General features: G+C 52.2%; 1 protein-coding gene across 1 annotated transcript; it reads right to left on the bottom strand.

Moving 5' to 3' along the window:
- Positions 1-1,044: 1,044 nt before the first annotated feature.
- On the bottom strand, positions 1,045-21,916 carry LAMC2 (laminin subunit gamma 2). The gene is made up of 23 exons (XM_009909129.2): positions 21,835-21,916; positions 17,740-17,928; positions 15,391-15,520; positions 13,822-13,920; positions 13,508-13,644; positions 12,682-12,804; positions 12,376-12,565; positions 11,923-12,035; positions 10,810-11,028; positions 9,899-10,078; positions 9,155-9,388; positions 8,817-8,953; positions 8,326-8,479; positions 7,997-8,202; positions 7,652-7,731; positions 6,252-6,389; positions 4,466-4,610; positions 4,068-4,217; positions 3,460-3,574; positions 3,174-3,373; positions 1,834-1,992; positions 1,646-1,745; positions 1,045-1,440 (listed from the first exon to the last, which is right to left on the bottom strand). Exons 1-23 carry the CDS (start codon positions 21,914-21,916, stop codon positions 1,190-1,192), a joined length of 3,531 nt encoding a protein of 1,176 aa, XP_009907431.2. The 3' UTR covers positions 1,045-1,189.
- Between the last annotated feature and the right edge of the window lie 5,304 nt (positions 21,917-27,220).

Genomic DNA, 27,220 nt, shown 5'->3' with positions numbered 1-27,220 from the left:
AACAAGGAGTGACTGTGTCCCCCACAATGTCCTTCTCCATCCAGACCTCTTCTTTCACCACCACCCAGGTCAGGGGCCTTCAGCCTAGCTGACATCCAGCATCTCCTGGCTTGTTTTAACCTGAAATGGCACCTAAGGGAAGTTTGGAACAGTGTCAGAAGGGAACTGGACCCACAGGAAAGCCACAAGTGGATGATGGGAACACTGTGATCTTCAGCTCCTTCAAGCTCTGCTCAAACGTATGGTGAGAAACCCTGTGGACAATTACTTGAGCCTCTGAGAAACATCCAGCACCACATAGGAAGGAATGAGGGGAAAATGGACAGCACCAAATGAGATCATCAATATCTTCACATGGACCAAAACAGGACACTGGCATTCTGTCAGGATGGGACATGAGAGCTTGTGGCTCTTGGACAATCTCATGGACATGAGAGTTGTGGCTGCAGATCCCTGGAGAAATGCCTTGTTCCTGTGACAAGTGCTGGAGGGTCCTGGGTGCTTGCGTAGAAGGGATACCACCTTGATTTCCCCAGCTCTGGAACATCCAAGAAGCTGCCCAGTACCTAACCAAGTGGCCTTGGAAGGAAAGGTTGTATAAGGAGATGGGGTAGGGAGGCTTGTGCTTCTCTCAGGAGGATCTTTGAGAAGAAAGCCATCTCTCAGGGGCTCTGGGACTCAAAAAGAAGGGTGGGAGAAAGAAAGAGAATGCTCTTCTCCTTGCTGAGGGGAACAGGTAGAAGAAAGAATTTCCACTTGAGGAGTCCCAGCAGTTCTCTCCTCCTCTGCTAATCTGCATGCCAGACCAGGAGGGGAGATTCACAGGAGATGGAGAAACTCTCAGTCATGAACTTTGCCTTTGAACCATGCAAACCCCTAAGGTCAACACGAGGCAACCCCCACCTGCCCCTCAGAAATGCTGTAGGAGTGGGAAGTTCTGTAGTCAACATCACCTTCACACAACTAGGCATCTTCCTCCTGTGACCAAGGGACAGACCACTTGGATAAATGAGGCAGTCTCCAGGGCCAGCATAAGGATGTGGCCTTCAGCCACCACACCAAGCTTGAGGGTAAGGATCACTTCAACACAATCAGACACAGCTGGTCCTGCCAGGTTTAGAGAGAGCAGCTGGGCCAGCTTCTCCTGCCTTCAGAGCCTGGCAGGTGCTGCAGCCATTCCACAGCTCTCTCATGGCAACTCAATGGCTTTCGTGTTGTAACAGCCTGGAGGAAGACTCTTCTGGATCTCCTCCAGGTTCTTAATATCTGCCAGGATCTCGTCAATGCTGCTCTCCAGCGTCCGCACCCGGGCCTTCTGCAGCGCAGCTGTCTGTTCCAGCTCCAACATCTCATCCTTCAGCTGGTTGGTTCTGGTTTTGGCTTTGCTGAAATTCATCTCAAGCTGCTTCAGGCCATCCTCATCCACAGCACCAGGCTGGTCTGTTGCACAGGAGGAAAGCAAGGAAGAGGGAATGATTCATGGAGTCTGAGCACCAGATTTTTCTAGATACTTCTCTGTCCTGCTGCCCAGGCCTCTTACAGGCACCACCTGAGGCAGCTTCTCACACAACTCCCAGCATCCCTGTCTAGACCCAAGTGAGGACCTGTGTCCATCAATGCCCTACAATAGTGGTGCAAAACCTACTCATAAGACGCAGCAGCTCTTCCAGGGCACTCAATGTCTCCTGCACGACCAACCCTGCCTGGGCAGCCTTGGTGTGGACCACCTGAGCTTCCTGAGCTGTCTGAAGAAGGCAAGATGGCAGCTGTAAGGTCAAGTCTGGCCCAAAAGTCAACAGGGAAGGGGTCAATGCAAGGGAGATGGGGACCCACCTCCTGTATCCCAGCAGCATCTGCCTCAACCTCTGAGAGCTTCCTCTCAAATTCGCCATCCACTTCCTTGGCTTCACGCTGCAGAGTGGCCACTGCCTTCTCCAGGGCAAGGACACCATCAGCTGTCTTGTTGGCTTCCACCCTCAGCCGTGTAATCTCCTGGGGAAGGCAAAGGCACTTTCAGATGGGCAGAGCACAGCCAAAATCATTCTGGGTGCACCAAGGTGTGGAGCTGGTGGAAACTGGTTCTTTCTACAGGGACTACAGGGACAGGCTCTCCTGAGTCCTTCATGTTCCCCTGCCAGTTGCTCCACAGTTGTTTCTAGGACCATGGCTCAACCCCACCTGCACACATCAGCAAGTCCCTGGGAATTTACAACACACATTTAGGAGTCAAACCTACCAACACCAACCCTGGGAGCTTACAAGCCTGCCAGTGACTCCAGATGTAGAAGTAGAAAACACCACCTTGATCTCCAAAAGCTGGCTATAGTGAGATGCCACAGATACCTCATGGGACAGATGTGCAGAGATCCACACACCCCCCTCTCATCTACAGCCAACTCTGGTATCTGCAGGGTCCACTGTAGACAAATACCAGCTTAAAAGTCAACACATCAGATCTGAAAGTCATAGAACTATAGAACTGTTTTGAATGGAAGAGACCTTTAAAATGATGAAGTCTGACCGTTAACCCAGCACTGCCAGGTCACCACTAAACCATGTCCCTCAGCACCACATCTACACAGCTTTTCAGTCCCTCCGGGGACAGGGACTCTACCACTGCCCTGGGCAGCCTGTTCCAGGGCTTGACAACCCCCTCATGAAAGAAATTGTTCCTCAGTGTCTAACCTAACCCTCCCCTGGCAACTTGAGGCCATTTTGTCTTGTCCTATCTCTTATTACTTGGGAGAAGAAACAACCCCCAGCTGGTTCCAACCTTTTGGGGAGTTGCAGAAAGCAATGAGGTCTCCCCTCTTTTCCAGACTAAACAACCCCAGGTTCTTCAGCTGCTCTGCACAAGACCTGTTCTCCAGACTTTCACCAGCTTTGTTGCCCTTCTCTGGACAAGCTCCAGCACTTCAATGTCCTTCCTGGAGTGAGGGGCCCAAAACTGAACCCAGTATTCGAGGTGTGGCCTGACCAGTGCTGAGCACATGAAGACCATTCTAGTCCTGCAGGTCACACTATTGTTGGTGCAAGCCAGGATGCTGTTGGCTTTGTTGGTCAAGTCAATGCATCGTGCCCACCATGAAGCTATCAACCATCTCCTCTCCTTCCATAGCTTTCTCTTTCAAACCCCTTTCTGCAACAGCACCAGCACCAGAGTCTGTCCTCACCTGCTGGATCCCCATGGTGATCGACTTTGCTTCCTCTGCTGTGCTGCTGGCTGCCTTGGATTGAGAAGCAGCACTGCCCAGAATCCCTTCAGCTCGGTCTGTCTTCTCCCTGGCACTTGCCACCATACTGCTGATAATCTGTAGCCTCATCATAGCATCTTCTGCCTCTCTTCTTTTATCATCTGCCTGCAGGTTAAACTCTGGAAGAAGCACAAGTGGAAATGAAGCCACACCAGCTTTATGAGATCCCACGAGGGAGGGGAAGGAAGGGTTTCTAGAACATTACCCCTGAGGCTCTTCAAGATCTGTTCCACCTCATAGAAGGTGGCATTGCCAGCACTCACAGCTTGCAGGGCTGTGCTCCTGGCAAGGTTGGCTCGGGACAGCAGCTGTGTCAACATCTGTAACAAGCCAAAGGCACACAACAGGCAGATGAAGGGCACAGTATAAGAGCATCAGACAGTCCCAGAGCTGCCCACAAGGAACTGTGCTGGGAGAGAAGACCCAGAAGCCCAAATGCCTGTTGCAGCCCCTGAATCAAAGACACCCCATCCTGGTCTGTCAGCATTGGTTTGTGCTGGTGCTCCTCAACCAGCTCCAGCCATCTTGAGTCATCTAAGCTCTGATCTTTCCAGGAACCTCATATGGAGGAGACATGCAGGTAAGACCCTTCAGCAGCAGCTATGCACAACATGGTGAGGTCTGCCAGCAGCTCTAGATGATCAGCCCCAAGCAGAGGAAAGGGACTATCCTGTATCAGGTTGAGCAGAGCTACATCCCCTTTGGTGAAGAAGTTAGGACAGCACATTGTGGTGCTGGTGCCATGGGCATCCCACCAAGGCTCCAGCTCATGCTGAAGGTGACTCAAGTCATAGTCCCCAGCCAACCACTTACCGCTCTCTCGCCCTCTCCCCTCTGCAGCAGCTGCTTGATGTCCTCCTCCCAGCGCCCCGTGCGGCTCTTCAGTTGCCTGTACTGTGCCATGTAGGTGTCCACCGTGCTCAGGAGAGTACTGACATCCTGCTTCAGCTGGGTGGCCTCCCCCTGAAACACAGAGATGAGATGATTGCCTGGGAGTCCCAGCATCTCCCCAGTGTTTACTGGGAACAACCATGGCAAGCAGCAGTATGGTGGCACAGGCAGCTACAGGGGCAAAAGGGTGGGAAGATGCATATCCAATGGCTCTCCAGTGGGGATGGACACCTGGGAAGGGCTGAGCTGCTAGCAAAGTAGCAGGGAGGGCACAGGGGAGAACAGGAGATCTCCTGGTCCAGTAGTCATGAAGTCCTCACCTCAAAGGATCCAATGCTGGTCTTCATCAGGTGGGACAGGGAGCTGAGGAGTTCCCGGCTGCCCTGATAAGCCTTGTCTGCTTCAGGGGCCATCCCATCAGCTTCAGCCTTCAGGCCTCCAGCCAGTGACTTCAGCTCCTCATACCTGCACAGACAGGAGGATGAAAAGCGTCACCCAGCCAAGCTGCCAACCCCCTACCACAGCACATGTCCAACACTAACTTGTTCACTCTCTCCAAGGCCTCATGCAAGCTGATCAGGCAGGGAAAGCTAACCACCAACATCCTCACATCTCACCCCCAGGGACAACCCTGGGGTGTCCCCTGGCTCTTTGCTCCTGGTCCAGAAACCAAAGGTATTTCACACCAGCTGAACCCTCCCAGGCTCCATGGTAGCTCTGTTAATTCCTATCCTACCATTGGATGTTTCCTCTTGCACATCCCTGTTTAGCTTCTCCATTTTGTCCAGGCTTGCTGCTCACACCTCACCAAGTAGTGTGCAAAGGCCCAGCACCATCGTGGGGCCTGAGGTGACACCAGTCCAACCAAGAAAGCCATCCAGGCAACAAGGGGTTAAATCCTGCTTTGGGCTAAATCCAACTCAGGTGTGCAACCACACCTAGAAGTTGGTCCCAGCAGCCTGTTAACACACATGGTGTTAAACCCCTTCCCTGTCTGCAGGCAGGTCCCCAGGAGCATCAGTGGGAAGCAGATGCTCCACAGAGCTGGCAATCATAGAATCATAGAATTGTTTCATTTGGAAAACACCCCTAAGGTCATTGAGTCCAGTCATCAATGCTCCATCTCCATTGCTCAGATCTGCTAGTGACCAAAATCCAGACAAGCCCCTGCTTGCTCTGTCACCAGCTGCTTATCTCTGTGTCCTGAAGGGTCAAACCCCAAAATATGCCCTAGCCCAGACAATGAGCTAAGCACCTGTGAATGTGCTAAGCTGGGACCATTCCTGGGGTCCAGATGGTCAAAGCAAATGTGTAGCATGTGTGATTAACTTTGTAACACAGCTGTGGACTCTGTGTGTCCCTGGCCATGTTTGGATATGACCCATCCCATAGGTCCAATGAACAGGGTTCTGTGTTACCAAAAGGCATTAATTGTCTGGGGACAGTATTTCAGCCAGATGAGAAGTTAGGCAACTTGCCTTGTTCTCACCCAGCAAGCAACAAGAGCCAAATGCTGCCCGAGTAGCAGCTGAAGAACTTGTCCTAACAGGCAGCAGCTACACCCAGGCCTTGCATCTGGAACGAGGCAGAAAGGAGAAAAGCTCCAAGAGAACTGAATCCCAGAGGAGGCTACAATCTGGCAACAGAGCACACAAGAGAGGCCCCCTAGCCCTCTCCGAGCCAAGGACTGCTCGAGTTGTAGCCACAGCATCTGGGAAGACACCAGACAGACGAGCAAGTTGTGAGTCCCTGGCTCCTCTGCCACAGAATCCCATTTGCTGGGAAACCACAATCACAGAACCTTTATTTCCAACTTGAATCGCTGTATTGGAAATGTTAGGTCTGTGCTTAAATCATTTAACTGTCTTTATATGTGGAATGCAACACCCACAACCGAGCAACTGCAGCTGAGAACACGCTGTGTGAAGGAGCTCCGGCGCTGTTTGAAGGTAACACTGCCCAAGGCATCAAATTATTAAAATAGGTTCAAATACACATTTTGTTATGCTCTGTCACCCAACCTGGGAGGCAGGGAAGGGGGCATGGACACTTGGCCACACCCTGCCGCCCTCCCAAACGCCCCCGCGACAGGCAGCCTGCACTCACGTCTGGAGCAGCCCTCGCAGGGAGCCGGCAGCAGCCTCCTCTCGGCCAGCCGCTGCACGCACCAGCTCCAGCGCCTGCTGCGTGTCCTCCCACGCCCTCGTCGCAGCTTGGTCAATGGTGCCGGCAGCTTGTGAGTGGCTGCAAAACACAGAGAGGGGTTGTGAGAAAAGTTTCCCACCTGAGCTGTCTGCTTTACTTTCGGATTTAGTGATTCTGGATCACAGAATCAGAATCATAGAACTGTTTAGGCTAGGAAAAGCCTGTAAGATTGAGTCCAACCTTTAACCCGGTGCTACCAGGACAACACTAAACCACATCCCTCAGCGTCATATTTATACAGCTTTTAAACCCCTCCAGGGATGGGGACTCCATCACCACCCTGTTTCAAGGCTTGACAACACTTTTGAGAGAAGAAATTGTTTCTCATGTCCAACCTAAACCTCTCCTGGTGCAACCTGTGGTAGTTTCTTGTCCTGTCACTTGCTACTAGGGAGAAGGGAGCTGCACTCACCTGGCTCCAATCTCTCTTTAGGGAACTGTAGAGGGCTAGAAGGTCTCTCCTCAGCCTCCTTTTCTCTGAGCTAAACAACCCTGGTTCCCTCAGCTGCTCCTCACAAGATTTGTGCTCTAGATACCTCACCAGCTTTCTTCCCATTCTTGGATGCTCTCCAGCACCTCAATGTCCTTCTTAGAATGAATAGCCTAAAAATGAACCCACTGTCAAAGGGTGAGCAAGGTGCACTGGTACTGGTGCATTGGTGAGCTCCAGTACTCAAGGTGCAGCCCCACAGGTGCTGACTATAGGGAGACTATTGCTGGCCTGGTCCTGCAGGTCACGCTATTGCTGATACACACCAGGATGCTGGTGGCCTTCTTGTCTACCTGGGCACATGCTGGGTCATATTCAGCTAGGTGTTGATCAACACCCCTAGGTCATTTTCCATTGTGAAGCTTTCCAGTCAATCTGTCCTACGCCTTAAGCATTCCTGGGGTTGTTGTAACCCAAATGCAAGACTCAGACTGAACTCTCTCAGAGCATGCAGCATGTTGGAGAAGGGGACACATATTTGGCTTGTCCTTCCTGCACGTGCAATAGGAAGAGGAGCACCAGAGGGGAGGCAGATACAGCAGTTCCAACTGGACATCCACGAGAAATTCTGACCCCAAGGATACTTCTACAACACATCCAACACCACCTTCAAAGGTAACCAAGGACAGCTCTCTAGGGCAGTGAAGCCAGCCCAGCAGCTACATCTTGCTCTGCTTCAGGGCTGGCACAGGGGTTCTGGCAGCTTCAGCCTGGTGACTGGGGCAAACACCCACAGAAAGGACCTTCTAGGTATCTAGCCGGATCTCAGTCTCCCTCCCATCTCTCTCAGGTGACAATGGGAGCGACTCACCTGTTGGCCAGTCTCAGAGCCTCCTGGGCCAGCGTCAAGAACTGATTGGGGCCTCCAGGAAGGTTTGAAACAGGAACGGACTAAGGAGGAAGGAGGCAAGGGGGTGAGTGTTCTTCCCTGCTCTCCATCCAATTCATCAGCAAAAGATGCAATCATAGCACAACCTAGCCCCTCAAAGACCCCTGCCAGCACCTCTCCATGTCCCAGTCCTGCAGAAAGGACCACCAGAACATCTTGGCACTCACAAAATGCAGCAACAGGGGTACATTAAATTCTTGCTTTCTCCATGGAAGTTTCTTCAGCCCTGGGCCAGACTAGGGGCACGTTGCATGAAGATGCTCTTACCACCCGATGCAGGGCAGCTCCGCTGCGGTCCAGGTCCAGCTTGGCTCTCTCCAGCAGCCGCCGGGTCTCCTGCACCTGCCTCTCATACTGGCTTCCCAGAGACCGCAGCCTGCCCACTGTTGCCTTGACCTCGTCCAAGCGGCTCTGAGAGCTGGACCCTTGTCCCTTCATCCTGGCCACACGGCTTTCCAGAGACCTGTCAGAGGCTGGTGAGAAGGAAGGAGGAATGCTAGAGAGAAATTCATCACTGAGCAGAAAGGCACAAGCAGCAAAGCCTTTCCCTGATACAGCACAGATAGCCCCATCTAAAGGCAGCAAATGAGTGGTACCTTGTAGGCTCAGGGCTTCCCCAAGGATCGTCCTCAGCATCTCCTCAGCCAGCTGCATCCTCCGCTCCAGCTCCTGACTCTCAGTCCCACCGCCAGCTTGCACCTCTGAGAACAGTAGCTCCAGCTCTGACAGCTGCTGCTGGTACAGGTCCACCTGCAATCACAGTAGACCAGGCCATCAGTCTCTGCTCAAGCTCCTCTTCTCCAAGCTGAACAAGCCCAGTTTGCTCAGCTGCTCCTCACCAGACCTGTTCTCCAGACCCTTCACTAGCTTTGTTACCCTTCTCTGGACACACTCCAGCACCTCAGTGTCCTGTAGTAAGATGCCTAAAACTAAACACAATACTCAAGGTGTGGATTTGCCAGTGTGCAGTCCAGGGGGGCAATCCCTGCCCTGCTGCTTCTGGCCACCCTATTGTTGATGCTTGAGGGTAAGTGTTTCTCTGCAACCCTTGCCTTTCAGTGGTCCCAGGGCTGCCACAGATACTCACCTGGGCTTTCACCTGGTCATAGCAAGCAGGGCACTCGCTCTCTTCACAGTTGGGGCCCTCAAAACCAGGCTTGCAGATGCAGCTCCCATCACTCCTGCATTTCAGGGGCTCAGCACCCAGCGAGTTGCATTCACAGGCTGCGGGTTGGAGTGCCACAGGGTCAGACGAGCCTGTTCCCACTTCAGGTCTCAGCACATCCATCCATGCTCTCCTGCTTTTCTCCCACTGTTTAAGCCCTGTGCACCCACTTTCCAGTCTCAGTTTTCGCAGCTTCCCCCTTCCCATCAAGCCACTCTGCACTGCCCCTCCCCAGCTCAGAGAGAGTGCCCAGCTCTCACCTCGGCACTTGTGGGCAGGGTCAGGGGCCAGGGGGTTCCCGAAGAAGCCATCCTTGCAGCGATCGCAGTGGAAGCCGGCGGTGTTGTAGATGCACTTGAGGCACTCTCCCGTCCGCCGGTCGCAGTTGCCCACGGCGTTGGGCTCCACGTTGCCGTTGCAGCGGCACGGCTGGCAGGGCTGGGAAGCCACCGGGTCTCCAAAATAGCCATCAGCACAGTACTCACAGCTGGCTCCTGGGATGAGGGAGGAGGAGCAGCAGCTCACGTTCTTGCCCCGCAGAAACAAGAACATCAGCTCCATCAAGGTTAGCACAGCAACAGCTGCACTCTGCTCACCACCACAGCCAAGGCAGCACCCACCAGGCAGGTTCTCAGAAGCTTGGTGCAACAACTGACTTTGGGCAAGTTCTTTCCTACCTTTTTTTTTTTTTTGGGGGGGGGGGAGTGTTTTGGGTTTTTTTTACCCCTGTTTTTCTGTTCCCTCCCCTCTGTACCTATCCTTTTCCCCTCCATAGTATCTGGTGAGATAAGAACCTTCCCTGGGACAGGGTCATGTGTGCTCAGCACAGCCCTTGAGGCCAAAACACCGTGTTACAGGTGGGAGCAGTGGTGCTGTAGGCTGAGAACACAGGATGATCCCCTCAGCCTCAAGCATCCTGACCCACTGGTGCCTTTATCTCCCCATACAGTGGGCAGAAGCTCTGGAGATAAGCAGAGCAGAAGCAATGTGTAGAAGGGCATTACCAGTAGCTCCAGGAGGACAGTGGTCACAGATGACCTCCTCACCACCAGGCATCACCAAGCAGCCCTGGCCATTGCTGCAGGGACATGGTCTGCAGCTGTAGGGCTGCTGGGGGTCTCGGTAGGAGCCAAAGGGGCAGCTGACAATGTTGCCCACGTTTTCATCTCCTGAGTAGCATTCACCTGAAGAAGAAAGGAAAGGGCTTAGTTTGCTCTCACCCCTGGTAGGACATGCTCCACCAGTCCACCTCCTGGACATCCTTTGCTGGTGGCTGTGCTACCCACTGCAGCACAAGCACCTATGGTCCAGCATCCTCCACTGGAGCCTTTGAGATGCCCACACCTGTCCATACATACTCTGCTTATCTGCCTGTTGGTCCTTCCCACATGGTGAAGGACTAAGTAACAAGTGATGGGACAAGAGGAAACAGCCTCAAGTTGCACCAGGGGAAGTTTAAGTTGGACATTAGGAATAATTTCTTCTCCAAAAAGGTTGTCAAGGCCTGGAAATGGCTACTCCAGGCAGTGGTGGAGTCCCCACCCCTGCAGGGTTTTCAAAGCCATGTAGATGTGGTGCTGAGGGATATGGTTTAGTGGTGACCTGGCAGTGCCGCATGAAGGGTTGGACTTGATGATCTTAAAGGACTCTTCCAACTAAAACGATTCCATGAATCCATGATTCTGTCCATGCAGACAGAACCTGACTGGGTCCAAATCATCTTCCCTCTGCTTCTGACCACAGTGCTCTGGGCGGTTCTGTCCATGATGTTCCTCCACCCTCCAGTCCCCCAGGTCAGTGATATTGCCCCATTCAGTGCCCCCCACAGCTGCCTGTAGCTCATTTCTTGGGACACAGCCAGCCACCCTGCAATCCCACACCCCTTCAAACACAGCATGGTGGTGGCTTCTCTTACCAGTGTCAGGATCACAAATTCCTCCCCCTTGGCACCTGCACAGCACACAGGTGCTGAAGGGCCCCATGCTGGGGACATCTCTGTGGTAGCCAGGGGCACACCTCTCACAGAACTGGCCCCTGTAGCCCGCCGGGCACTCGCAGTGTTCCACCCAGGGAGCAGGGACTCCAGCCACAGGCTGCGCTGACACCAGGGTGACATTGTCGATGTAGCCAGTGCCTGCAGAGAGATACAGCCAGTCACCTGTGGGGACCAGCAGCTCCATCCCCAACACCCCTGTACCCAGGACTTCCAGTGCCTGCATGTTTCACCACAACACCCGGGGCAGACAGACTGGAGCTGAAGCTTTCCTGTCCCCACTTTTGCCATTCTGTTCAATTTGTTCATTATTTAATTTTGCCCATTTTAGAGCACTTTAGAAAAATCAAATGTATCCTGGGCTGCATCAAAAGAGTGACTAGCAGGTCACAGGAGAGGATTCTTCCCCTCTACTCTGCTCTTGTGAGACCCCATCTGGAGTAGAGCATCCAACTCTGGAGTCCCCAGCACAAGAAGGACATGGATCTGTTGGAGAGGGTCCAGAGGAAGGCTGCAAAGATGATTAGAAAGCTGCAGCACCTCCCCTATGGGGACAGGCTGTGAGAGTTGGGGCTATTCAGCTTCAAGAAGAAAAGGCTCTGAGGAGACCTTAATGTGTCCTTCCATTACCTGAAGGCAGCTACACTGGGGAGGGACTTTTTATAAGGGCTTGTAGTGACAGGATGGGGCAATGGTTTGAAACTAGAGAAGGGTGCATTTAGATTAGACATTAGGAAGAAGTTCTTTGCTGTGAGGGTGATGAGACACTGGAATGAGTTGCCCAGAGAAGTTGTGGATGCCTCATCCCTGAAAGAGTTTAAGCCCTGGCTGGATGTGTCTTTGAGTGATCTGGTCTAGTAGGAGGTGTCCCTGCCCACAGCAGGGGGGATAGAACTAGATGATCTTTAAGGTCCCTTCCAACTCAAACTATTCTAAGACTTGTTAATACCTTCCAGCAAAGGTGTCTCCATCTGAAGACTTGGCTAGCAATGAGGAGAAGCCAACCTTGGGCTTGCAGGCTCTCCCTCCACTTACTGTACTCCCCAAAGGTGGCTCTGACCCAGAGAGCTGTCAGATTTCCCAGCAGCCTGCGATATTCAAAGCGATTCAGCCTTGGGATCCACTTGCTGCTCGGGTGCTCATCCAACCTGGGGGAGAAGTGGAACCAGTTTCAAGAAGATGAGGTGTCTCACCCAGAAAATGCAGCAGCTCTCACCCATCTTCCTCCTGAGCTCAAGGCTCTGGGAAACAGCTTCCACCCATGTGTCTGACCCCCAGCAAAGTACCCAGCTCAACCTCATGCCAGCTCTTCTACTGCCCCTCTCACAAAGCAAACTCCTCATCCGGGAGGGAAGGACCTGAGATGCATCCAACCCAAGCCAGGCAACCCTTTGGGATCCTGAGGGATCAGAGCTGAATCCAGGAGCTCCTTGAAGTCACAGTCTTTCATACTCACCCTTCCCCAAATGCACTAACACCCCTCTTTACCTGAATGTGTAGGTATGGCTGACACCACAGGGCAGGATCTTCCCCTGGGGCAGGAAGGGAGCTGTGACTCTCAGGCCATCTCCTTCCAGGACCACATCATGTGGAGATGGCTCGCGTCCCCCTCGGTCCAGACGGTAATCGAAGGAGAGTGTCTGGCCGTAACTCAGCTGCTGGTTCCCAAGGAATTTTGCTGCAAAGGGAAGGAAGGGAGAAAATTCAAGGCTTAAAATGATGCTTTCCTCCTAAAGGTTGGGTTTATGGTATCAGGTCATGTAAAGGAGACATGATTGCCAATCCCACACCTACCAGGTGCGACGAAATATATGGGCTCCGATCTCCTTGCCACTATGAAGGCATCCTGATGGCGTGGGGACCACTGGAGGTGGGCTGGGGAGCCACTTTCATGGACACCTCGCCATCCTTCAGCACCTGGAGCACAAACCAGGAGCAGTCAGGGGGACAGTGAAGGTGTTTCCAGGACTAAAGCAACTTCCTCAAGTTGTCTGTTATCAAATTCCTTCAGCTTCCTACCCCTTGACCTCCAAGGGGGCAGCACAGATGGCCCTGTGCTGAAACAAGCCAGCCTGGGCATAAAGGTTTTCTCCCAACTGGGAGAAATACATGATGAAGCTTCCCTCAACCTTTATACCCTACTTCTACCTATGATGAAGCCCTCCCACTCATCAAAAGGATTCCCAGCAGAGCTTCAAAACAGGAGATTCCTCCAGTATGTCAAAGAGAAGGGAGGGCAAACTCTGCCCTACTGAAGCCACATCTGGAGTACTGGGTCCAGTTCTGGGCTCTCAAGGTCAAGAGACACAGGGAAGTACTGAAGAGAGACCAGCAGAGGCTATAAAGATGCTGAGGGGCCTGGAGCATCTCTGTGAGGAGGAAAGGCTGAGAGACCTGGGGCTCTTTAGCCTGGAGAAGAGCAGCCTGAGAGGGGAGCTGATCAATGTTGATCAATAGCTACAGGCTGGGGGGCAAGAGAATGGGACCAAACGCTTCAGTGGTGCCCAGTGACAAGACAAGGGGCAATGGGCACAAACTGGAACCCAGGAGGTTCCACTTAAACACCTGCAGGAGCCACAGGGAATGTCCTGCTGTAAGAGATGTCTTGCGTGGGCTTCACCTTGCTGGAAGGTGGAGGTGATGTTGTAGACACTGTAGTTGTCTGCACTGACACACACAGTGGAGTGCCCGTAGCAGAAGCACGGGGAGCATCCCGCAGGGTTTCCGACGTCCAAGTTGTAGAAGTTTCGCTTGCACCTGGAAACACAAGGAGGTGACAACAGCCAAGTCCATTTTCTCCTCTTCCTGATCAACACAACCAGCTCTCTAGTGACAGCCATGCAACATAGTCATGGTCCAAGGTCACTCAAAGGCTGGGATGTGCAAGTCAGGGAGATGGAGCACAATGATTTGGACAGTCCTCCTCACACCCACCTCTCACAGCGCTCTCCGGTGGTGCTCTCCTTGCAGACACAGAGGCCGGAGAAGCAGCCCCCGATGCTGCCAGCTGGGTCACACTCACACTGCTGGCTCCTGCAAGGGCACAGTGAGAAGCTCTATCTGGATTTCCAGCTCAGCTTTGGAGTCCCCAGGAGTCATACAAGACCTTGAGAACCTCCCAGCTACCAATCCCATACCAGAAGAAGAAAAATAATCGGCAGAGCCATGTCTCCAAGCGATCCAGCTGCAGCAGAATGGATGCCAGGTTCAGACAGCATCCAATGCTAGCCCCCCAGGATACCCCAGAGCACCAGACCCAGAAGCAAAGTGAACCTCTGCTCAGATTAATAAACCTTGACTGAGTTTAACAGACCTTGGCTGAGCTCCAACAGGCAGCAGTAGTACTGGAAGGCTCAGGCAGGTTTGGCAGTATGGCTGCAGGCAGCCACCCGTTGCCTCCACCCCCTGTCTCCCAGGGGCCCCAACAGGGAGCAGCAGCAGGGTGAAGGCCACCAGGATCCTGGCTTGTATCAGCAATAGTGCAGCCAGCAGTAGTAGTGAAGTGATTGTCCCCATGGTTTGGGCCCTCACTTAAGAAGGTGCTAGACCATGTCCAGAAAAGGGTAATGAAGCTGGCAAAGGGTCTGGAGAACAGGTCAGGTGAGGAGCAGCTGAGGGAACCAGGGTTATTTAATCTAGAGAAGAGAAGGTGGAGGGGAGACTTCTATCTCTACAAGTCCCTTGAAAGAGGTTGCAGTGTGGTGTCAGTCAACCTCTTCTCCCAGGTAACAAATAATAAGACAAGAGGAAATGGCCTCAGGTTGCACCAGGGGAAGATTAAGTTGAACATGAACAGAACAGAATAGAATAGAGCAGAGCAGAGCAGGTTGGAAAAGACCTTTAGTAAGAAGTTCTTCCCCTAAAAGGTTGTCTAAGTCTGGAACAGACTGCCCAGGGAGTCCCCACCCTGAAGAGATTTCAAAGCCATGTAGATGTGGTGCTGAGGGACATGGTTTAGGGGTGACTTGGCAGTGCTGGGTTAACAGTTTGGTCATGATGATCCAAGAGGTCTCTTCCAACCCTGATAATTCTATGAGTCTATGAAGCAAAGAAGAGGAGGACACAACACTGAGGAAGCCAAACCAGCAGCATTCAGAAGATGTTCAAACAGGGCTTCCTGCAAGGAAAGGAGTTGCTCTTTGTGTGCACATCCTTGCATGGGGGCAGTCCTTGGGAGGGGCACCGACACCAGACAGGCCCACCATGGTTATTCTACATCCCACAGCCTGTCTGTTGCTTGTTTGACTTCATATGGATAATAAAGCCCCAGAGAGATGCTGAGCTCCGATTTTGGCACTGTTGAGTGACAGCAAGTTCTGCAGGCTGGAAGAGAGGGCCAGCCCCTCTCAAGCCCACTCCCGGTAAGGTTAGCTTAAGGCTGCTGGTATGCTGCCATGAGATAATCTGCTTCTGCCCTTGCATGGGCTCTTTACAGCAGCTGAGAGAGCTCTGGAGGCTGGCCCTGTAGCTGTCACTATGCCACTGATAGTCACTAGCACTTACTGCCCGATCCTCTGGCACCCAGCATTGGAGAGGGACTCAAAGCCTGGCTGGCACTGGTCACACTTCTTGCCCATCACTCCAGGTTTGCAGCTGCACCAACCATCTCTGTCACACTGTGGGCTGAGGGAACCTGTGGAAAGAGGGGAAGGAACAGTTGGGATAGGCACCTCCCTGCAATGGTGCCAGCAGGCAACCCAGACTCAGCAACAGGTCCCCCTTGAGATCCTGTCATGGGGCTGAGACACCGAGTCTGGCTGTTAAAGCTGCTCCAGCCTCCTTGTCTGATGCAGGAGACCTGGAAGATGTAAATCCTATCAGGCATTTATCAGATACCCAGGACAAGGTTCCTCTTTTCTACCATAAAGGTCATTGTAAAGGACAAGATGAACTCCAAGACATGCAAATCAAGCAGAGAATTTTTTTCTTCTTTGCCAGACCCTTTCTAGTAGGCATCTGTAGACCTTGATTTTGGTGCCTCTAAGGACCCTATGGGGCTGAAGGCCATGGCAGGAACTTTGATTTCTGACCCCCTGTACAGGCACTAAGGAGAGAAGATGCCAGAGCCACCAGCAGCCATCCTGCTACTGGGTCCTCCTTGTACACCAGTATGGAGGGCGTTCCAGGGGATATTCACCCTCTCACCCCATCAAAGCTATTGCTCTGTCCTGTTGCACCTGCTTATCATGTTCAGTTGGTGATCTTCCTGCATTGGCAGAGACCAACATGCATTTTGGTATCTACAGCACCTCAGTGCAAGATGCATGAGCTACCTGCTTGTGGAGCAACACAAAAATCAAAGGTGAGGCAGCCATCCCATGTACTGTGTACCCACCTCAAGGCCCACAGAAAACACCTCAGAGCTAGACATCCCGTCTCATAGTCCTGCAGCCTGCAGGAAGCTGCCAGAGGAGGTGGAAAGGGTGAAGCCTCCTCCAGTGCTGTAGTACTTTGCTCCACCTCCCTTTCCAAGGCACACCACCATAAACTTGGGAATTACCCTGTTGCTTTTACAAGCCTTTGTGGAGCCTGCCAAGCACTGTGACACCCAGGAAGCATCAGCCTGACTCAAAGCCTGTGAAAGCCACCATTGCCTGCACTGGGGTTTGGCTGTTGTCCTCAAGAAAAGGGTGACAGCTAGGAGAGGCAAGCGTCTCCCCACAGAGCAGGTCCTTGAGGGCATCAGCAGGTTCATGGACACTCATTGAATCCAGGGCAAAGCAGAGCAGGGTCCCTCTCAGCAAGACAGGGACTGTTGACAGAGAAGCTGGAAGGGATGCCATCCGGAGGCAGGCTGGAGGAATAGGCCTATGTGAACTTCAGGAAGTTCAGTAAGATCAAACACAAGGTCCTGCACTTGGGTCATGGCAATCCTGAGTATCAATACAGGACGGGGGGATGGATGGATGGATGGATGGATGGATGGCAGCCCTGTGGAGAAGGACTTGGATATGAACTGGTAGATGTTTTAAATTAAAAGAGGGCAGATTTAAATTGGACATAAGGAAGAAATGCTTATGGTGAGGGTGGTGGGACACTGAAACAGGTCACCCAAAGCACTTATGGATGCTCCTCATCATTGAAAGTGTTCAAGGACACATTGGATGGGGCTTTGATCAACCGTATCCAGCGAAAAATGTCCATGCCCATGGCAGGGGAGTTGGATTCAGTGATCTTTGAAGGTCCTTTCCAGTGCAAACTGTTCTGTGAGCCTGTGATTATTTTAAGGTGCAGGTGGGTCTAGAAGTCTGGATGCAGCCTGGAGCTGCTGCAGAATTAAGAATTCCCAGCCTCAAGCAATGAAGAACCCAGGAGGAGCTCCTGTGACTTACAGTGCAGTAACAAAGTGATAAGCTCTGGCAGCTCCCCAGATAATCCCACCTGGAGCCAAGCTGGCCCCACTCACTCCTCTTGTGATGCTCTGGTCTGGTGTGTAGGGACCTGGAGCCTAGGGTTGTTTTTCCTGCAGAAAAGGAGGCTGAGGGGAGACCTTCTCACTCTCTACAATTCCCTGAGAGATCGGAGTGAGGTGGGGATCAAATGTTAGGAAATGGCCTCAGGCTGCACCAGGGGAGGTTTAGGTTGAACATTAGCAATTTCTTCCCACAAAAGGTTGCCTAGGCCTGGTTGCTTGCCCAGGGCAGTGGTGGAGTCCTCATTCCTGGAGGAATTTCAAAGTCATGTAGATGTGGTGCTGGGGGACCTGGGTCAGTGGTGACCTGGCAATGCTAGGTTAACAGTTTGGCCATGATGTTCTTAAAGGCCTCTTCCAACCAAAACAAATCTGTGATTCTTTAAGCCCCCCTATCCCCCTGACCCAGACCTCTCTCCTCCTGGTTAGCAGCCACCTACCCTGTGGGTGGCAGCGGCAGGGCAGGCAGCAGTCCTGGTCCCGCTGTCGGAAGAAGCCTTCCTTGCAGCGCTCGCAGTGGACACCCTCCGTATTGCCCAGGCAGCCGAGGCAGCGGTACCCGTTCCCCGTCTCCCGCAGCAGGTACCAGTCGAAGATGCACTGCCTGGACATCCCGTTGCAGTCACAGACTAGGGGGAGCAGAGACATGTCAGGTGATGCTTCCAGGTGAGGGCACCAGCTATGAAGCTGTAATCCCACCCTGATGAGCAAGGAGTGAGCACATGCAATGCAAACCTCCCATTCCTGCTCTGCTAACACAAGCCCTGTCTCCATCAGCCACCCCTGTGCCACCAGTGCCCACACCACGCTCCTCATCCTCACACTTTGGAGCAATGACTGCTTTCACTGCTGGCACAGCTCAGGATGGGCAAACCACCCCAAGCCAAGCAAGGTTTTGGCAGGATGACACAGGTCATCTCACCCCACCATCCCCATGAGGAAAAGCTGCAGCTGCCCCTATTGCTATGTGGTGGATGCCAGGAAGGACAGGTGTGAGGTTTTGCATCCCACCACAGCCAGGACAGATGAAACCTTTGGAGAGCAGACTGGCAGGTATCTCACCAGACATGCCTGCTCTAGTACTGTTCTTCATAGACTTACCTAGATCTTCTCTTGAAGCTTCCTCTCATCTATTTGCCAAGCCCCTGGCAGACAGTTCTAGAGTGTTTAAGCCTGAGGACCTTTATTTATGATGAGTTCCTTAGCACCACCGAGGAAAGCAGACATGGTTCAAAGAATGGAGAAATAAACACTCTGAGGGAAAAGCAGGGTCCACAGGGGTGCAGAGCCTGCTGATGAGCTGTTCTAAACCACCCTGATGCTACCATGGGATCCTCAACCTCCCTCCAAGAAACTCTGCTCACTGCTGACCTCCTTGGCACATGAAATACTGTCTCCGACTTCCCACTCCCAGCTTAGGTCACCTCTGACAGCACAGGGACGTGGAGGAAATCCAAAAGCAAGCAGAAACCTGCAGCATGGTTGTTCTTGACACACACAGGGGCTCCTCCTTCCCACTGCTCTTCTGGCACAGCTTAGCCTGAGGATACAAGGTCCCTGTTTCTCTGCATCTGTGCCTCCGGGGAGCAGAAGCCGCCTCTTGTGCTCACCACCCAAGCACGCTTGCAACTGGGCACTGCCCACCTCCCTCACACACCCATCAACACCCACATACCAGACAGAGGCACTCAGAGAGCGCCAGCTGGGCCTGCTGCCAGGAGCAGAGGTGACCTCATGCTCCAACAAACAGGGAGAGACATTTCTCCAGCTCTGGCAGATGCACTTCTCGCCTTGCAGCCTGGCTGCCAAGAGACCAAGGCCCATCTGTAGAAGATCTACTGCCACTCCAGCCTGCTGGGAGAGGACCTATGGGTGCAGAAGTCCTGCCTCTTAGGGTGTCTAGAGCCTCAGTGGATGTCACCAGCATGAAAGGGCAGAGAAAATACAAACAGCCCACCAAGAGCAGCTCTGTGGGACTTTCCCCAGGTATTTGGGCTCAGGACTACTTGGGGTCAGTCCCACCCCTCATTCCCCTACACTAAAGCTGAAATGCCTCAAGCTGGAAGGGATCCATAAGGATCATCAAGTTCTCCATGAGGATCATCTTCAGCTCCACCCACGCATCACCAGTCTACGTAATCTGGAAGCTTTACTGTGCTGCTAAATTACAGGTGTGAGCAGCACTCCCTCAGGGAACAAAAACCTTTCTTCAGGTCTGGCTCTAAAGCTGCAGCATGTTAAGAGCCAACTCTCCACCCTTCCAACCCCAGCATGGATACAGATCCAAAGCCATTTAAGAAGTTGGTGCAGGTTAGTTCCACCACCTCACTGGTGTAGCTGTTCCTGTTGCTGGTCTTCTCCTGGATGCCTGAGAATTCAGGCAGGTTATTTTTTCCCAAGAGTGAGGCACTGCAGTTGCTAACAAGATGGAGCACACAGGAGCTGCTGGAAAATGAGGACCAAGGAAGGACAGGATCATCTTTGTATCTAGGTACACTGAGACTGCCCTGACATCATGGAGTTCTCAGACAGCTGTGGAGGAAAACAAGCTTTGCAAAGGAGAAGCCTTGCAGCTGGATTTCTGCAGTGCTATGTCAGGATGAAGGAGGTCTATGGCATACATCCAGCAGGATATCACTCCTCCAGCTCCTGCCCAGCAGCATAAGGCATGAAAAATCCTTATTTGCTGTACTGAAAAAGTCCCACATCAGAAAGGCTCGGAGAAGAATATAGGCAGCTTCAGACCCACTAGGTTATCTACTGAAATCCACAGAACTGGGAAATGAGGTTGGCCCTGAGTCTGTGAGGAGCAGGAAAACCTGCCTGGAGCTCCAGGGGCTCTGTAAGCATGGGCAGGGAGAAACTACCCACCAGGAGCCAAACCGTCTTCACCTTTTCACCCACACCCGCATTGGCCACATGGTATCCTGGGTGCATTAAGAGTGTGACCAACAGGTTGAGGGAGGTTCTTCTCCCCCTCTGCCCTAGTGAGACCACATCTAGAGAACTGGGTCCAGTTCTGGGCTACCCAGTTCAAGAGACACAGGGAACTAAAATGGAGAGAGTCCAGTGGAGGCTACAAAGATGCTGAAGGGCCTGGAGCATCTCCGTGAGGAGGAAAGGCTGAGAGAACCTGGGCCTGTTGAGCCTGGAGAAGAGCAGCCTGAGAGGGTAATCTGATCAATGCTCAGCAAGAGCTAAAGGGCAGGGTTCAAGAGGATGGGTCCAGACTCTGTTCGGTGACAGGAAAAAGGGCACTGGGCACAAACTGGAATGCAGGAGGTTCCACCTGAACACAAAGGAAAAGTTTCTTGCTGTGAGGGTGGTGGAGCCCTGGAGCAGGCTGCCCAGAGAGGTTGCAGAGTCTCATTCTCTGGAGAGAATCCAAACCCACCTGGACATTGTGATCCTAGGTGCCCCTGCTTTAGCAGGAGGGTTGGACTAGGTGATCTCCAGAGGCCCTTTCCAACCCCCACCGTGGTGGAACTCTGTGCCTCAGAAGGTCTGCTGCAGCGTTGAAGCCTGGCCAGTTACCAACTGTGACTTTTAGGTAGGTGCAGAAATAGGTTTGAGAGTCCAGGGAAAAGCAGCAATTCCCAACATTCTGCCAGGAAGGGGGTGGGAAGAATACACAGCAGTAGTTTCAAATGTGCATGTAATTAAGCCCGCTGTGATAATTATCCAAGCAGCACATCAAGCAAATCAGGTCTTTTTAACAAGAAAACAAACACAAAACACTTAGTCAGCATTTCTTTCCCCTATCACGTTGCACTGCACTTGAAAGAAAACTGAGAAGAGACCAACTCCAAGCCCCAGGGGTGTGTTTCTGACCAAAAAAATACCCTGAAATCACTCAGCATTTACAAAATACTTGTGAAAACCCAGTCTTGGCCAAGCACCCCCATCCCCAGACTATCAGCCAATGCATCCAAAACCTTAATGTCCCTGCACTGCGTCTTCTGCTACAGCTGCAGATCCAAGAGGATCCTCCATGGGTTTTAAGTTTGTGAACCGTGGGAGAGTCTCCGCCTGCAACGGGGTGTGATGGGGCCATGGGCAGCTTGTAAGCCCCACGGACTGGCACAAAACACAAACACAGCACGTGTTACTACAGCAAACCGGATCTGAGATGCTTCCAGTTCTTCCTGAGGCTTTGTGAAAGTTCTGGGTTCAGCCACCTGCTCCCTGGGTAACACTTATCCTCATGCCCAAATCCCACCCAGGTAGAATCATGGAATCATCTAGGCCAGAAAAGACCTTTCAGATGATCAAAGAGCAATAAAGAATCACACAGAAATGAGACATCTAAAGGGGATACCAGAAAAAAACCCAAAGACCTTATGGGATATTTAATCCCAGGGGAAGCATAAGGAGAAGCACCTAAAACCCCAATTTTAATCCCAAAGGCGGGAGGGGAGAGCATCCCAGAAGCACCCAGCTGGCTCCCAGTTACTCTCAGGCACTGGGGCAGGGCTGCAGGTCAGGATCGCACACCAGCATGCAAGAAGGAGCAGCCAACCTTCCCAAAGCCTCACCTTCTCCTCCGTTGGAGCTCAGGGCTGCAGGCAGGAGCAACATCACGAGGGAGCAGAGGGGCAGGAGCCAGCACCCAGCCATTTCTGGAGCCAGGGAGCACACGGAGCTCCCGAGCCGCTGCCTACTGCTTTCTTTCCGGGTGGTTTTTATCTGCTGCTCCACCTGAGTCACTCCCAACAGGAAGAGCGCCTGTGCCGTGGGCTGACTCACCCCAAGCAAGGAGAGCCCAGCCCAGGGAGCACAGACAGAATCATGGAATCATTTAGGTTGGAGAAACCCTCAAGACCATCAAGTCCAACCGTTAACCAGCACTGCCAGGTCACTACTAAACTACGTCCCTCAGCACCACATCTACGCAGCTTTGAAATCTCTCCAGGCATTATGGCCCACCTGCACCACTGACAAAGCACAACACCCCAAAGACCTTCTGCCTGCATCCTTCCAGGGGTTCTAGCTCACAGGAAAGAAGAAAATATAGCTGCAGCCCCTGCAGACACTCCTCCTGCCCATCCTGCTCACCCAGCTCCATCCCAGCTGCTGTCTCTGGGAAGAGCCGGGCTGCCCGGGCATGCAGGCGGCTTCCAGGGAGATAAATGAAACATGATGAGCTCACGGGAAGCATGGGGAGGGTGGGTGGGGGCTGTTTGCTCGCAAGCCAGGGCCAGCCAACCAACCTGCAAGAGCAGGGCTCAAAACCAGCTGGAAGAGGTGACTAGAGGGCCTCACAACCAAAGGCTGCTGGAGATGCAAAAAGACCCCGAGCACAGTTCTGGCATGTGCTTAGGAAAACAAATCTGTTGGGATTTCGTAGCCACAGACTGGTTTGCATGGGAAGGGACCTTTAAAGCACATTTAGTTCAATGCCCCTGCAGTCAGCAGGGACATCTGCAACTAGAGCAGATTTCTCAGAGTCCAAGACAAACTGACCTGAAATGGTTCCTGCAGTGGGGTTTCTACCACCTCTCTGGGCAACCTAGGCCAAAGTCTCCTCAACCTCAGTGTAAAAAATGTCTTCTTTCTCTCTAGTGTCAATCTCCCTCTTTCAGTTTAAGCTGTCACCCCTTATCCTGTCACAACAAAAGTCTGTCCCCAGCTTTCTGACTATCCCCTTTAAGCACTGGAAGACTGCAAGGTCCCATGGAACCTTCTCTTCTCCAAGCTGAACAACCCAAACTTTCTCAGCCTGGCCTCACAGCAAAGAGGCTCCAGCCCTCAGATCACTTCTGTGGTCTCCTCTGGACCCACTCCAACACATAGATGTCCTCAGGAGGGGATTGGACATGGCACTTGGTGCCATGGTTTAGTCATGAGGTCTGTGGTGACAGGTTGGACTTGATGATCTTTGAGGTCTCTTCCAATCTTGGTGATTCTGTGATTCCTTGTGCTGAGGACTGCAGAGCTGGACACAGAATTGCAGAGCAGAGATTTACCAGACGACAATCAGTTTCAATAAATCTCCAGACCTAGAAATAGGGTTGAGGCCAGGGGTCATCACACACATTTGTCCACTTTGGGTCCTGAGACAGAACATGGAGTTGGATGGATCCTTGGCCCTGCCTGGAATGACCACTTCTATGCTAGAAAGATGAGAAGTGAAACAGAAAGTAAAAAGGCTTGTACAGGGGCACTGATGGAGCTGGGCTGCACAGCTCCAGGTCCATTTACATTTCAGTCTCAAGGGCAGCCAACAAACCACACAAGACATAAAGGCAAATCCTATCATGCCCCTCACCTTTGCCTTGGAGGAGAATACAATGCTTCTACAGGGAAAAAGAGAATATGCAGGCAGAAGACCCCCTAGTCCTGAATGTATCAGGATAAGTGAGATTCTGCAGCTCGTTCACCTGACCTTCAAGAGCAGCCCACCAGAGAGGATCACAAGGAAGGACGGGCCCTTGCGCAGCGTCACAGCATCTGCCCTGCTTACTGTCACGGGACACTGCCGCAAGTGGCCTGAGTGCTTCATAAGCACTTTTAGATGGAGTGAAGACATCTAACAAATTTGTCCCCAGCCTAAGACCTTTCAGGTCACCTTCTGCATTCAGGACTGAAACTCAGCCCAGTGATGCTGATTTGCTGCTCATTTCAGAGGTAACAAACTCACAGTGATTAACACTCGAGTCCTCATCTAAGCCTCTTATGCTGCCCAAGAGCCTCCAGACAGTTGTGCACCTGGAGCTGACTCAGAGGGCTTTCCTCCACAGTTCCTGGTGATCTCATGGGTGCAACCAGCCTGAATTCACCACATCTTTGCACCTCCCTTTGCCAGGCTGACCTGCCTCCTCTGAGTCAACTCTCTTATCGACAGGCTGCTTCCTTTTAATCTCACATGATGGAGCTTAATATAGATCTCAGCAAGGAACCCAGCTTCACATACACACTGGTGGCATGTTGGGGTTTGGCACCCAAGGTTGTCTTTCCTAGTTTAAGGGTTTTTTAAGAAGCAAGACAAAACTATTTAAGGTGTTCCCACCGATTTGGCAGGTTTTAGGGTCTACTCATTCCTCTAATGAAACACAATCTCTTCTGGGGTTTCAGGGGTTGGCCTGTTGGAAAGCTGCTCCAGTGAACAGTAAGTTATCCACGGGACAGCAATGTACCCTTGTGGCTAAAAAGGCAAATGGAATCCTAGAGTGCATCAAGAAGAGCGTGTCCAGCAGCTTAAGGGAGGTTCTCCTCCCCTGCTATGCTGACCTGATGAGACCACATCTGGAGTACTGTGTCCAGTTCTGGGCTCCCCAGTTCAGGAGGAACAGAGACAGCCTCTGTTTGACACTGTCTAGTATATGAGGATGACTACAATGAGGAATGGCTGAGAGACCTGGGGCTTTCTGAAGACAATGAGAAGATACATATAAATATCTGAAGGGTGGGTGTCAAGAAGCAGGGGTCAGTCTCTTTTCAGTGGTGCCCTGGATTAGGACAAGGGGCAATGGACACAAACTGGAACACAGGAGGCACCACCTGAGCGTGAGGCAAAAGTTCTTTGCTGTGAGGGCGCGGGAGCACTGGACCAGGCTGCCCAGTCTGGAGTCTCCTTCTCTGGAGATTTTCAAGACCCATCTGGATGTGTTCCTGTGTGACCTGCCCTAGGTGATCCTGCTTTGGCAGGGGGTTGGACTGGATGATGTCCAGAAGTCCCTTCCAACTCCTACTGTTCTATAACTTTGCTCTAAAGGACATCACTTGCTTCAAACACCTCTGCTGCACCCTTCCTACCCACCAACACTGCCCAGCCCAGGAAGCTCATCTCCTCTAGCAGTGCTGTCAGTACAGCAATTCACTTGGACCATGGTCCTTGGATGATTTCTCTCTTGGCAGACCAGCTCTTACCACCAGGAAACTTTCCCCTTGTCTGGCTCCTCTGCACTATCCTTTCTGTCTCAGAGTTACCACCCCGCCTCTTCCTTCCCTTCTGCAAACAAGACACTGACACAGCTCTCTCTCCAGTCACTTCTGCATATTTACTCATGTTACTCTTACCTCGTCATCCTCCACCATCCTTCAAGTTCACCACTGAACACCAACACATATGTGCCACACCAAAATATCTGTTTTCTGGGGCCTTGATATTCTAAACACACCAGATCTGGAACAAACAGATGCCTACCACCCTCCACAGAGAAAATGTTGCCTGTCACTGCAGCAGGACCGTTTAGAAAAGGTCTCATATAAACATGGTTAGCAAAAGTATTACCTTCCAGAGCGAACACAGGTGGAAGAGACGGGAGACATGAAGAGTAATGGTGCTCATCAGCCACTGCAATGAATCAAATTTCTCCACTGGAGAACCCAAATCATAAACCTCCAATGAAAGAGAAGTCCTTCTGAAGATGCCCTGTGCTCATTCTTCAGCTGCTCCACAAGGAAATCATTGCAGTGGTTGGCAAATGTATCAGTCCTTGAGGATGTGGCCATGGCAGAATGAACCACTCCGAAGAGCCTGAATCCACAGAACAATCTGAAGTATGCTGATGGCTGCTGGTGGGAAGTGATAGATGAGTGAAAGCCCTGAAGATATTGACTTAAACAAGGAAGAAAACTCTTTTTGGTGCCTCGTTACAGAAAAGTGACTCTAGACTGTTGCCCATGTTCTCACAGCTCAGCTCATCCCTGGTACCCTCAAACCTCCCTCCACAAGAGACCTTCTGAGCTGCAAGATTCTCCTTTACTCCAGTCCTGAGCTGCTTCTGGGGACAGGGGTTGTTGAGAAGTGGCTTGTCTCAAGCTTTTTTCTGTTTGCTTGTTCACTGGCCTTGCTGCCACCTACCTGCACACACCTGCTCAGCACCAGCCTCTTTGAACCCAAGGAGTTTCTCCTGAGTCTGGCAGCAGACCTTTATCCTGCCACCCGGGACTTCCTCAACGTGGAAAATCAGGAATCCTGCCCTGCCAGTATCACCAAACACACTGTGCAGCCATAAAACCTGGACTTCACTCTCTCCTCAGCCAGATGGGTGCCCTGGGCTCCTCAAAGCAGGCTGAGGGGCAGCACACCAAGATGCCTTCCTTGTGGTGGTTCCCTGGTGCAGCTATTTCAAGATAGAGAACCTGTTCTATCACCCAGGACTGAAAGCACCATGACAGTATTTGTTGATCCTTAACACACACACACAAAAGCACATACAAATACATGTCTCTTCCTTACTCAGCAACATGTGGCATTCCTTCTGGAGATGACTTCTGGGATGTTTTAAGTTTAGAGCTGGCTTTGGTTTCACAGCTGCTTTTGGTGGGTCCAGAGGTGCAGCTGGGATCAGCCCTTGTTCAGGAGCAAACTCACGCCAGCCAAGGCCACTCAGAGCAGGGGAGATTGTTCCATCAGGACATGCAGGAGAGCAGAACACCAGGGTTCACAGGAGAGTTATGCCCTGCCTGGGACATGGTAGGAGAGGTAGTGAGCAAGAAGGGCAGGGCTGGGTAGCAGCAGCACAGCAAGGAAGCGCTGTCATGTCTGGCCTTGCTTTGCCTGTACCAGTAAAAGGGCGAGACAGCCAGCCAGCCATGAGCAAAGGCAGTGCCATCCCTCTGTGTTCCACTGCTTCTACGCCCTGCAGAAGCAAACCTTACAGATGAGATGTCCAATGACAGGAAAAGGGGCACCAGGTGCAAGCGGAAGCAGAAGAGGTTCCACGTGAACATAAGGAAAAACTTTTTCCCTGTGAGGGTGCTGGAACCCTGGAGCAGGCTGCAGAGTCTCCTCCTCTGGAGAGATTCCAAAATCCACCCCCAGGGATGTGTTCCTCTGCGTCCTGTCCTAGGCAATCCTGCTTTGGCAGGAGGATTGGACTGGATGATTTCTAAAGGTCCCTTCCAAACCCTAACATTCTGTGAGGCACATCTCCATCAACACGCACCCCACACCTCCACACCCCCCTCCCCAAG

Source organism: Dryobates pubescens, chromosome 11 (assembly GCF_014839835.1).
Source record: "Dryobates pubescens isolate bDryPub1 chromosome 11, bDryPub1.pri, whole genome shotgun sequence".
Taxonomy (NCBI): Eukaryota; Metazoa; Chordata; class Aves; order Piciformes; family Picidae; genus Dryobates; species Dryobates pubescens.
This window is presented reverse-complemented; position numbering and strand designations above follow the sequence as displayed.